General features: G+C 38.0%; 1 protein-coding gene across 4 annotated transcripts in view; it reads right to left on the bottom strand.

Moving 5' to 3' along the window:
- Positions 1-13,849, bottom strand: part of GLRA2 (glycine receptor alpha 2) — a 111,382-nt gene that overhangs the window by 48,701 nt on the left and 48,832 nt on the right. For all 4 annotated transcript variants that reach the window (XM_072431450.1, XM_072431480.1, XM_072431460.1 and 1 more), the window contains exon 7: positions 8,506-8,720. In XM_072431450.1, coding sequence (XP_072287551.1) covers positions 8,506-8,720 — 215 coding nt within the window. The remainder of the gene's footprint in view (positions 1-8,505; positions 8,721-13,849) is intronic.

Here is a 13,849-nt window from a genome sequence, read left to right on the forward strand (position 1 = left end):
AAGTCAAAGAAAAGTATTACACTGGATTCTCCTGGACAAGGACTTAGAAGAAACTGCTCAGTGGAAAGCTGGAAAAAAGGAGGTTTGATTATCTTTGAATAATATAATACTTAATAAAGTGGCCTGATTTAGACTGGATTATCATGGGTGAACCTGGATGATCTAACAAACTTTAGTGGATCTGGTCCAGGGTTGAAAACGTTTGCTAAAAAATTACAAATGCTTTTAAGAAATCCATTTCTGGTTTGCTGGATCACTCATGATAATCCATCTTCTCTAGTCTTTGAGAGCTTTAATAAAACGGGCTCAATGCATTTAGAAAAACAAAACGTTAAAAAGTATGTTCATTCAAAAATCAACAATGGGAAAGGATTGCAGGTATCTACACTGCTTGGCCCAAAAAGTGTTATGATCTGGGGTTGATTTATTTGGTCATGTTTCGGTTCAACATTATGTGCCCCCCCCAAAAAAATGGGATCAGCTGACTTCTTCTGAATGAGCAGGTGTCTAATAATTTATTTTTTCCCAGACAGAATTTCTGATGAAAATTCTAACTTTATTATGATGACATCGTAATCACATTATTATTTTGTATACTGTTTTATATGGTATTTATATCTCTTTCGCTGAACAAGAGAAGTAAAGTATTCTCACATCAGGGATTCTTGCTGCATCCTGTGACCTATAACACATTTACACTCACGTTGCTCTTTTCATATGGCCTTTTCTCCATCAGTTATTTCCTATGGCTTTGGTTTATCTAGTGTTTTGGTAGCACTTTTATATGTTGGATTGGATCAATGACCTGTAAATGAAATAGTCATCATGCATCCTTTCATGTGTCTACCCTGCATTTGAATGGCAGGAGTCCATACTGAGTGAGAGAATGTGTGTGCAAGAGCCAATGTGAGCACTCCTGTGCATAGGGACCACTTCCTCTACATTAATTTCATCCCAGTAACATACATTATGCAGAGAACAGGCAGATGCACCACTGGTTTCCTGCTTATGCTTCCTTGCTTAATCCTAAAGAGAAAATAATGACTTGAATTTTTAAAAATTTTTTTTTACTTATTTAAACTTTGGTTTTCTGTATTTTTTCTACCTGTATAAACATGTTTTACAAATAAACATGACATTGCAACATTCACGAAACAAAGTATTATGGGAATTTAAACAGGGGTGAACAGCCAGATATATTTGATTTAGGATGCTCTCTCAGACTAAAACTCCATGGAGTGAATTGGATTCAGTTGTTGCAAATACCACACTGTCAGCTATAGCTAATATATATATAAAGGCAGTAAAAAGGGCTCTACCTACTGGCTGAAAATGTAAATACTAATAACTAATATTCATTATTTCTTATTTACATTACTAAGACCAATGAAATAATATTATTAGGTAAATATTATTTACAAATGTTTTCGTTATTCCTGATTACTAAGGCTATGTACTCATGTCAGATGATTCTCGGCGGATACGGGCTCATCTCGGACAAGAATCTGACATGTGCACAGAGGTAGTCCAATGTCGTTCATGGATCCACCCTGGCAGATCCATGAATGACAGAAGACAAACGACCGCAATGGATGTAAAGGGAGGAGAGTGCAGTGGGGGTTCTCCTCCCGCTCGTTCTCCTCCTTCTCCTCTCCATAGAACAGAATGCCATGGTATGTACAGTACTTTTTTATTCATCTTATCGCTAGAAATGATGATGAAAGATTGTTTCCAAAAACAGTAATCAAGTATGTGTATATACCTTGGGCATATTTTAGACCCGCAGTTGACCAACGAAATCTGCCGTAAGCTCAACTGTTCTCCCAACTGCTTTCTTCAGTTGAATGGGAGCAGTTGGAAACCACTGTGCAGGTGGTTGCGGTGGATTATGGCAGCAGTTGCTGAATACAGCAAACTCCTTCTGGCTGTCCTTGAGTGTCTAGCCTCTTTCATTTGCATGTAACATCTTCAACCACAGCTCACAAAATGATCAAAAGCAGGTGAGGTTGCTGCTGAAGGTCTAAGAAAGGAAGAACATAAATCATCCACTTCCCGAAACCATTGAACTGCAGCAAACCACAACCTCAACTGAACTCAACCACACGCCTAGGAGGTTAAAGCATACCTAAACTCAGAAATTTTACATACATAAAAGGGTAGACAACAAGTAAAAATTTGGTATGTTATTTTTTTTTTTTAAGTGCAACACCCTTTTTTAAAAAAAAAAAAGAGTGCAGCACCGTCCTCCTAATTCTTGATTGCCTAGACGATCAAGAATGAATGGGAGCCTTGCGGGACACCTATGTCACGCATCCCGGGAGGCTCTTGGCTGCTTCTTCAAGCATGCACAGTGCGATCAGCAAGTTATTTCCCCATCTCAGTTATCACTCTTCGCAGTGCAAGATCGAGTGGGATAGGAAGAAGAACACGGAAGAAGAGTGGAGAAGATGGCGGCGCCTGGCACTCCCTGTGCACCGGGCCAAAGACAGATGCCGGGATGACGCGGGACCCGATGGAAGAAACCTCCCAACGGATAAACTGATCTGTGGGATTGAAGGTAGATGTGATTTTTTTTTGGGTTAGTTTTGGGTTTACTTCTGCTTTAAGTATGGTTGAAGTTACCACAAGTCTTGACACAACAAATACAAGGTTAAACCACTCAGTATTCAAGAGGGGCAACTGGGGCAGTTTTCAACAACAGGTCTGAAATTAGCCCCTATTATTATTGTTATTCATTGCATTGTTAGCATAACCCAATTGCATTATTGAATTTCTTATTCTATTCAGAAAAAAGTTACTCCAAAGCTCACACATTTGACCTAAATCCTAAGCAAAAGATTGCACATGCTCTGTTTAACCCAGGGTCTGCTAAGTGATTCCTGATTTTAGAAACTACTACTACAGTTCTGGGTCAGACAGATCCTGTCTGATAGACTACAAATGATCAGCAAAGAACAGCTATTTTGCAGCACAATTTATTGGCAAGCAGCTTCTACATATGTAATGTATATATTGCTTCCTTTGTGTACATATTAATTATTGATCTATACATAGTACATTATACTTAGTATTTATACACAATGAAGGATTTACATCCTGATCACATTCACATATACCACACAATAAGATAACCATCTTCATTACATCACGGCTTTGACTGTACTATTGTGCAATAGAAACCTGCTATAGTGATTTCTTTAAGAATGTTTGTACCAAAGCAGAAATACATATTTCATAAAAGGTACAAAAAACTAATCTTACTAAGTCTGTAATTCCATAATCGTCATTCGATGTGAACCATTGTGGAACTTTGCAATAAATGCTGAAAAGCTAAGAAAATTAACACCTGAGTAACATCGCCATCTCTATACTAAGATCAACTGCTTGATTTGTATCAGAGGGTTAGAGCTATTCTTTTTTTTCATTCTCCTTTTGTAACATAAAAGATAAAAAGAAACTACAATCAACGCAAATAACCAGTATATTTCACATCATTGCTTTTTAGTGATGTCACAGAAGTAATGTGGTGAAGACAATATACAACAATCACATATGTCAGCCAAATCTAAAGTGTCTGCAGCCTTAATTCCTTTGGACAGCAACCATTCAGATCAATGCAAATCTTCTACACTAACCAATGGGGAACATGCAGGGCACATCAGAGATTTAAACTGAACCCTCTAGTTTGGGGTGCGATTCCCCTAAAGGAAACCTTTCCTCGAATCAAATGCTTCTGCAATGCAGTTTTATGCAGGCCAAGATAAGATGGGCAATTTTTACCAGTTAGAACTCTGCAGTTTCCTTGCTATGAACCAAAGCCTCAATTATTTTTATTACAAATTGGAGTGTTTGAAATCCCAAGCTCATAAAGGCATTTGGCTGTGGTGGGGTTTTTCAGATGCTTAATTCAGAATCTCAGGGTGGTCTGCTGCTTGAACCACTTTCAAAGACTTCCAACTTCTGTTAGCAAATGCCTATTGGGAATGCTATTGAATGAGATTAAAAATGGGTACCTGGGAGTGGGTATTGACATAACGGTCTTCTGAACTTAGCCAGTGCATCAGAAAATAATAAAGCCTGGTGGCCAGAATAACAAACAAGAATTTTCACTGGTAGGTCAGCAATTACAGCTCATGTATATAGGAGAAAAATGATTTTAAAGAAACATCAATGAGATCAATTCATGACTTGTAAGAGCTAATTACAGCTAAGTACAGGCACCTACAAATATGCAACAGGTTTTACTGTCCACTACTTCAGCCATTGTTGGTTTGGCAAAATTCAGTCACTTTAATGTTAAGCTTTCCATCTGTCCCTCTTAAGCATCTTCTTATTGGCCCATCACTATGATGGGCTGCCCGACTAGCCAATATGAATGTACAATCAGCAGAAGGGGGCAGGCAAACTTTGCAACATCAGTAATAGCTAAATATTTGCCTGATCTGACCAAACAAATTAATTTTTTATATTGTCACATGTGTGACTAAATTAGAAACCTAAAATTAGACATCTAAATTTACTGATTTGCAGGTTGTTTTTTCTTCATTCTTTTTTTCTAATGTTAAGTTACATCATTTTGGCCTGGTCGTTAATACAATGGCTTAGCCTTTCTAATCAGAAGTGGGGTTACTGGGAGGATATCCAAGTTTAAAAAATTTGCTTGGAAAAATTGTAAATGGTAAGATATGATAGCAAACAAGATATATGATGCCAAATTTCCAGGGTATTTGGCATCATCTGCCTCTGGAAAAGGGATTAAAGGGCTGGATAGGGCCATGCATATTTGTATTGCGGCAGAATTGCTGCATTTTATTTGGGATCCAGGCTCTTTGTGTCCTGGAAGGAATAGGTGAGCCAGGCCCTCCATCCCTTTTCCAGGCCAGAAATTGGCAATGGCTCTGCTCTGGAGCACCTGGCCATTGAAAAAGGCACCTGGCTCTGTATCAGGGGGAGGTTGCAGCCTCAGACAGAAAGGCTGTGTGCTGGGAGAGTCCAGGAGGACTCAACTTTGAGAATAAAAAGTGGGCAAAACGCCCTGAAATTGGAAGTCTGAATACTTCATTCAGCAAGTGAATCGAAGCTAATCTCCCACAACACACTTTTAATAAAATAATAATGTCAACGTTCTATTTTATTTTTTTAGGATAATGATGACTGATTAAAAAGCAGATGCTATAATCAATTGTGCTTTGCATCCTGGCAGAACGCATTATATAAATATTCATTAAACCATTGATGTTTAGTGCACTTGGCACATAACAATGCATTTGATTCATATTATCCTCTACCTAGCAGCTCATTTTCTATAGCAAATCAAATTAATGACCCACTTGTTAACAATGCCCCTCACATCCCTCATTCTGTATCCCTTGAGTGAGAATATTAAGATTGCTGGTTTGTCATTAGCCAATCTGCATATATACTTTAGATTTTTTTATTTTATTCATCGACTTTCAAAAGCCCAAGAACAACGTTACCAGTCCTATAGCCTATTTAGCGTACAGCGCTGCAAGCTATGTTGGTGCTTTATAAATAAAGGTTAATATTAATAGTAATTAATTATAGTAATTAATAGGGCAGCACGGTGGCTCAGGGGTTAGCACTCCGGCCTTTGCAGCACTAGGTCCTAGGTTCGAATCCCAGCCAGGACACTATCTGCATGGAGTTTGCAGGTTCTCCCCATGTCTGTGTGGGTTTCCTCCCACATCCCAAAAACATGCAGTTAGGTTAATTGGCTTCCCCCTAAATTGACTACAATACCCACGTATGACTATGGTAGGGACATTAGATTGTGAGCTCCTTTGAGGGACAGTTAGTGGCACGACTATGAACTTTGTACAGCGCTGCGTAATATGATGGTGCTATATAAATACTGAATAATAATAATAATACTATAGCCAACTGATCCTACCATAACTTGCAGCTTTAGAAGGAAAAAACTTGCAGAAGTAATTTGATTGGAAACAAAGACACGGTTTGAGTTGTAAAACTATTTGATTATTCGGTTATCACATCTATCTTGTTTTGTTCCCTACGCTATGTTCTCTGTCATCTCAAAAAATATCTCACCGTATATCCCATTAAAATATCTCACGAAGCAGACACCTACAACTCAATATCCTGATACAGCATATTAAAAAAGCCTGAAATGTTGCACTAGATTGACAGATTAGGTATACAAGTGATGAGATTTGTTTGGAGATACCTCTGATTGGTTCATTAGCAATCTGATAAGAACAGTTTCCATGACAACTGAATCTGGTCGCAAGAAGCAATACCTAAAAAAAGATGCAGCAGGTATCCTTTCTACATACGCAGTATGCTTTTATTTTTGTAGTTTTTTTTTCTTCACCTGTACGAGTCATATCCCGCAGCTATTCTTACCACACATCAGATGAGCTTTTGATATATACATTCTTCCCAAGCCCCCAGGTCACTATCTGTCTAGTGCGTTCTATTATTATCAGACAACAGCATTTAAATATAGAAAGAGTATGAGCAACTATTGCAGCGAGAGGAAATGCGTCTTCATAATAGGACAACTGAGCCTGAACCCTGAAGCTCCATAATCACATCCAGGAATGCATAGATTTAAGATGTAGCCATGGGGGATGTACTGCAAGAGATTACCAATTGAAATACAGGTAGTCCCCGGCTTACATAGGAGTTAGGGACTGTAGATTTGTTCTCAAGTTGAATTTGTATGTAAGTTGGAACAGGTATATTATTTTAATAAATGCAATTAGGACAGATATTTGTAACAACATAATATTAGGCAGTGTGGTGTCATTTACTGTATAAAATCCTCACTGTGAGCTTATCACAAACAAAGCAAAAAAAAAAGAAATTTTTATGGAGCCTAGACATTCATTAACTTCTGGAGCAAACTGTGCTTTGATATGCAAAAAGAAACAACTGCAGAGTTTGTTTTGCTCGTTAAAGAGTTACAAGAGGCTGCTCAGTCCTTAAGATCACCCACACCCTCAGCTGTGTTTAGCAAAAGACTTCTTCTACAAGTCATGCAAACCGCCCCCTCCTGCCATCAAGCCTCTGTCCTGCACACAAGCGAGCAGGGAAGCCCCGTTCTTATCTAGGAGGAGTCCATATGTCGGGTGTACTTAACTTGGGGACTACCTGTATTCCATGCTTATTCACACAGCATTGCAAACTGCTGGCCAATGAAGGCCATGTTAACAAGGTATTCATATTATAGATCTCAAAGGTCATCATAGTAATTCAACTGATTTGCAAGAGGTGTGAAAGAAGCCATCTATGTCAGATTAGAACAACCATCTATAAACACCATCTGTTTCCAGCTATACTGCCATTTTCACATCTCTCCAGGTGTTTTGACAACAATTCACAACTTTCGTCATGGATTAACACCTATGCAGACTTCCTGACACCAAGGATGTGATTATATTAATAAAACAGGGTGGTTTAACAAAGTCCTTGGGCAATCAACATCTGCAGTGTCACATTCAATGGTGGTTGGATAACGGTGATTGCACTGATTATAAATAAATGCTGGGGTATTTCCTGCACTGATGAAGCTAAAAAAGTGGCTTAGAAATCTGTGAAACATCTTCAATAGAATACTATTAATACATTTATAATGATCTGAAAAAATGATAACCTTTTCATACCAAATGCAAACCAAGCTTTTTACTACAAGTGATAGTGACAGGGGTTAATTGTGTAGTTTAAAACAATGGTCGCCATCCTTTTCAGAAAAACGGATCACTAAATTTACCAGCTCCGGACTGCACATGCGCGGGGAGCCAGGTATCACTCAAACAGGAAGAAGCTTCCCCCATAGTGATGTCATGATGCCAGAACCCGCTCACTCTCCCATATCAGGTCTGAGCCAGAGACACAACCCACCCACTTCCCTGAGCCTGCGATCCGTACAAGGGACATGGTCCTTCTCCTGACCCCACTTAGGGGTGCACCAGCCAGAGCTGCAGACCACTAATTTTTTCTCCACTGCTGGTTTAAAAGGTCAATCATTTAATAAACCAAAACAAGCAAAAACACCAAAAATCAAACTGATGCAAAACACCACTTTACCAAATACGCAAAACAAAGTATAACACTCATTACAATCCAAAATATTTATCCAAAAGGTGGGTAAATACCTCTACTTTAGGGGATCCAATTGAGATTCACAAGAAAGAACACCTTATAAAAGCACTCTTTGAAATCCTAAATTGTTGAAAAAATATTTAAACAGTCTTTCATGAGATGGAGTGATAAAAACTATAGTTGGAATACCATGGTGCCAAAACACTGGTGCATAAATAATATCCATGTTTTAATAAACATATATCAATTTTTGGTGTGTTTTAGGAAGGAGCCAGGAACATGATGGATGGCTGGGGAGTATAGTTAAGAAGACCTATAGTTATGACCCATCAAGATAGGTTAATATTTGGTAGCACTTCTTTTTTCAGATCTTACCGATGATATTGTACATTAACATAGAAAACAAAACACTAGTTTTACCTTTGGGAGTGATGCCCTCGATCCGGAGCTTTGTGTTGTCATTGTTAGGACAGTTGTGATTCCCAAAGCAACTCTAGCAGGAGCAGCGTCCATGTTGATCCAAAATGATACCCAAGACAAAATGACAATAAGTAAGCTGGGGATGTACATCTGTATCAAGTAATATCCCATTTGACGTTCCAGGTGAAACTTAACTTCGATGCATGTAAATTTTCCTGAAACAAAAGTGAACTTTATTAGGTAAATTGTTTCAAACAGTGTACTGTTACATACTGTAGATATTTTAGAAAGTAGAGACACATTCATGCAAAATGTTGAAATTAGTTTGGGCGGAGAGCAATGAATAAAACCCTAAATGGATGGCAATTACGGTAGTTTGCTAAAACAGTGTGTGTTGACGGAAATTGGTATGATTTTGTCTTTTTTTAGTTAATATGGTTTATTATGAACATATTACGCAGCACTTTACAAAGTCCATAGTCATGTCACTAGCTGTCCCTCAAAGGGGCTTACAGTCTAATGTTTAAACATTTAACTTTTAAAAGCCCAGTAAATTTATGAACCACCTATATGTGCAGTATACAGCCATAGTTTCCACTGTATTTGTGTTTTCATGTCGTTTTCTAATTATATGTTATCTTTTAATGCTTTATGTTTATGTTTTATATGCTGTCCAGAGCAGTGGTCCCCAAGCTTTTTGGGCCTACGGACCACTAAACTTTGAGACTCTGGACTACGCATGTGCAGGGAGCCGAGTGTCTCTGGAAGGGGAAGAACCTTCTCCCATAGTGCCGTCATGATGCCAAAACCCACCCACTTTCCCATCGCAAGTCTGAGCCTGCCATGGGAGAGTGGGAAGGTTGTGTCCAGAAACACAACCCACCCACTTTCCTGAGCTTGCGATACATACAGGGGACATGGTCCATGGCTCTGGCCAGTGCACCACCCTAAGTGGGGTTTGCGGACCACAGTTCAGGGACCGCTGGTCTCCGTGATCTCATGACCCAGCTGTCAGATGGCACTAGTGGGCCGCGGAGCAGGGATTTGCGGACCCTGCTGTAAAGAACGACCCTTGCTCTCTGTGTAGAAGCCATGGTCTCTCTTTATACGTCCAACATGCCGCCGCTAGAGCTCTCCAATTAACAGGTAGCATGCGCTTTGCTGATAGCAGGGCTATAGGTTTAAATTAGAAGGTGTTTGTCAGACTTGTGCAGAAAGACCATTGCTGTCACACAAAGATCAAGAGTTCTTCCCTGCAAAATACAGCTTTGATTGGGTTAGGTTTTACCCCATTTAAGAACCAGAATCTTTTCCAACAGGACCAAAATATTTGCATCCATGAGGAGTGTCAGTTTAGTTACAAGTTTGTCCTAAAACTTACTTTTCATTTGGAAAAGTATACAGTAAATATAATTTTTGCAATTTTACCAAAAAGAAAACAGGAGACATTAAAAATATATATGTATCTATAATATAATGTATAAATATTTTTTTTAGTAACTTTAATTCTATATAATCAGTGTAACCCAAGATATGCATCCTAAAATTTAATTTACAAAGTCATTTGGATACCAGAGAGAATAAGAATGTTGTCAAACTAGATACCTGTTTCATCAAAGTTGTTTTGATGTATTTACTTTCTCTTTGGCTAGTTATGTTTTCCTCTCCCCCCTGCAATTTTTACACCCCAAAAATTGTTTGAACTTGAGTTGGTGGACTTGACATGTTTCATGTAATATTTCTCCCCTCCCAATATGTTGCCTATATAATCTCATTCTTCATTATTGTCAGAGCAGTTGAGCACCGTGTTTAATTTTTTTTTTTGGAAGATTCTTTATTTAGGATTTTTTTCAGGGGTACAAAAATAATACAAACATAAATACAAAATAAACAACATACATAAACAGGAGGATTACAATTTCCTCATTACTTTACTTGTAGCATAATGGAACTGCCCGAAAAGCAGAGAATTGTGTGTAATTTCTTACCATTAAATTGTTATGGAGATTATGACATGTATATCTTTGTTTTAATTTTTCTTCTAATATAGTATTACTACGTTTTTCTGTTCTGTGGTAATATGTCATGCAGATTTAGTTAATTTTAAATAAAGAATTTATAAGAGACCAGAAGAATACTACATCTCATTTTTACAGGATTTAGAAGTATTGTGAAGCCCAAAAGTTTACCTTTTAGTTTGGAAAAGCATTTCCTAGTTTCAACATTACAATAACCCTAAATATCTAAGAATAAGACAAGTTTTATGTTTTTGTGAGTTAAAAAAGGTTTAAACAATAGGTACAAATGTCAACTTGAGTGTCCAGTGTGATATTGGACCTGGGAGTTATTGGGGATGGGTAGCATTTTTATTTTTATTGTATCTTAGTTGTTTATGCTTTTCAACAATTCCTCAAGGGGGAATGGATAGGGTCATTCGTAGCCAGTGCAGATTTGTGCACTTCTACTTCAACAAATCATCTGTGATATCCCTGTCAAGCAATAGATCACTATGGTAGTGATTTGTTGATGGCATGACACAATGGCAGATCAGCACTGCTCTGCTCTAAGAAGTCCACAACAGCTCACAGGAAATCCTGCTGACATCACAGAGAGTAATTACATGACAGATTGTGATAACATACTGCTACAGAACCCCTGAGCTTCGTGCTAAAGAATTGAAAAGCCAGGATCTGAACTACTGAGCTCATTGCTGAACTAATATTGTCCTCGATAAAAGCCATCAAAGCCACTTGCACAGGTCAACAGCAATTTTAAAATTAATCTGCTTTAAAAGCAGATACCGCAGAGCTGATGAAGTGTGGATGAGGTTCTTATACACTGTGTACAGAATAATGTGATCCATCTCTATGTCTATAATTGGAAGGATCCAGGCATCTCTTGTTGAGCCCGGGAGTGATGCACCACTATGCTTTAGTAAATGTTAGCTTTTTTCTGCAGTGTTTGGTAAATCTATAGCTCCAGGATTGTTTGAATGTATGGTCCCTGCACAGGTCCCATCCATCCTTACATGCCTTTTGTCTGCAGTCATGTTGTAAGGCATATACATGTCAATCCACAATTTCCCTTCACCAACTATTCTGGTGGCAATTTCAACATTTTGGATTTCTCACCACTTTCTCTATCACTAACAATGGTCATCAGGACAAACAGAAGGTAAATTTACCCCACAGGGTTCCTGACAATAAAATCTGACAAGGGTTGTAATTTTTCCCCACTCTTACTAAGACAATTAAATATGCCACAATGAAAGCAAATAGTAAAGAAACAATTCTATTTCTTTAAATAAATGTAAAAGCACTGCAGATGGAAATCTTTAAATTAAATATATTCCTCAATAGCCACAAAGAATACAAATCTATTCTGTTTGCACAGAATGTCTTTGCAAACTTAGATTTAACTGTGATATCATTAACAGACTGCATATGGCCTGTGCAGAAAAAAGCTTTTATTTCTGTAGGGGAGACCCAACGGTCCCGCTTACTACAGGCCGCCTGCAGGAAACTACAGGAGGGGGGTGGGTACATGACCAGTCTACCAAAGGGGAAGAGAGAGCAGCAGTGACCAGTCTTTTTTAAAGGAAATGCAATATTTAGTCTTTATTACAGAAAGTTTTTGCATAAAAGCACTGAAATATTGAACAGATCTGGTAGAAATATACAAAGCACACCAAAATTCAACTACAAATATGCATGCTTCTTCTGTTTAGACAACATTTGCTTAACCACCAGTTCAGCTTTAATCATGGGTTTGTGGCAAGTCAGCAATTCTATATAATACATAGCCAAAGTCACTAAAAATAGGTCATAAATCCTATTAGCAAGTGAACCCGATTACTATTAAATTGTCCCTTTGAGAATATGCCTTTGTTTGCTTTGTACATAAAAAGCCTTTGTAGCTTTTTTATTGTTCATTTAAATACTACGCAAGCAGAACCAGCAGTGACTACGTCCAGGCAATAACTAAAGTCACATTTCCAGTAAGATTAGTCTGCCTCTGTGTGACATATTTTTATCTTCCAAGCTTTGCAAGAAATCACAGACATGCATTAAGTCTAAACATTTTACACGCTTCCACGAGTAGAGTAGAAAATGATTAATAGTGACACTGCAATTCTTTATCTTCTCTACAAACCTTTCTTATCTGTAGATGTTAAGTTTTTTATTTTTTATTATTTTTTTTTTTCAAATAGTGGCTGTACTTTTTAAACTGAATGTGACCCTCTTGTTCTTGAGATCTACAGGATATTTTATCCTAACAGTGACAGATGCAAGTATGACACATATGGCTGAATCTGCCACGTTTTATTATGAGATTGAGCACAATGACACAACTGATGCCACTGGAATATGCTCGTGTTTATTTGAGAAATTATGGCTGCGGTTAAAATGTATTCATTTGGAAGGAATCAGGGGCCTGTCTTTGCATTCATTGTATTCTGTCGACAAAAGGAATCTAATGAACTCCCATCAGTCCGAAGAAAGCTTTGAGAAGCCTCTGGGGAATGTTTTTTTGTAGCATGATAGTGGTGCTTTTGATTTATTATGGAAGCATTTGAAAAAGACATGCAATATAAGCACTAGTGTAGTGCAGATAGATCACACAGCATATGTATGCATGGATAGCCCTCTATCTGATTTTACAGTGCACATGGGAACATTATTATGACCTTCACTGAATACAATAAACAGAATCCAATGCTGCGGGATTGGATACAGTATTCTATTGCTGTGTCAATATTGTATTCTTAAGGCAGAACTAAATCTTACAATTAGGAAATTGTGAGCAGGCGTGTTCTATATTGCAAGCTATGTATCTCCTGCAAAAAAATAAACTTTTATGTCAGCTCAATCTTTCCTTGAATGTACAATCCCAGCATAACTGGCTGCTGGGAATGCATGAACTCCTGTGTGCATGTGTTATATCATTTCAAGCTGGCAAATCAAGATGACCAATGATCCTAGAAGATGCCCAGGTACAGATGTTGATGCCAGCACTGAAGCAAAAAGATTTAGTTTCATTAGAAACTGGGAACATGCAGGTAAGTTTATTCTATTGTAGAAGAGACCTGCTATAAGGACCTGTCTGCTCATAATTTTTTAACTGTAACATTGTTTGGATGATTACCGTCGGTTGCAAATTTTCAATTTCATTCAACTCCATGTATTAATCTGCATAGTGGACTTCAGTTTGCCACATTGTTTATTGTATGCATATAGTTCCCAAATATCTGCAAAATGTATTATTCATCCTGCTCTCTCTTTGCTGGCACTACTCCCTGCACTCCCCTGTCTGATAACTCATTGTCTTTCTGCTCTTTCTTTCT

Source organism: Pyxicephalus adspersus, chromosome 1 (genome assembly GCF_032062135.1).
Source record: "Pyxicephalus adspersus chromosome 1, UCB_Pads_2.0, whole genome shotgun sequence".
Classification (NCBI taxonomy): domain Eukaryota; kingdom Metazoa; phylum Chordata; class Amphibia; order Anura; family Pyxicephalidae; genus Pyxicephalus; species Pyxicephalus adspersus.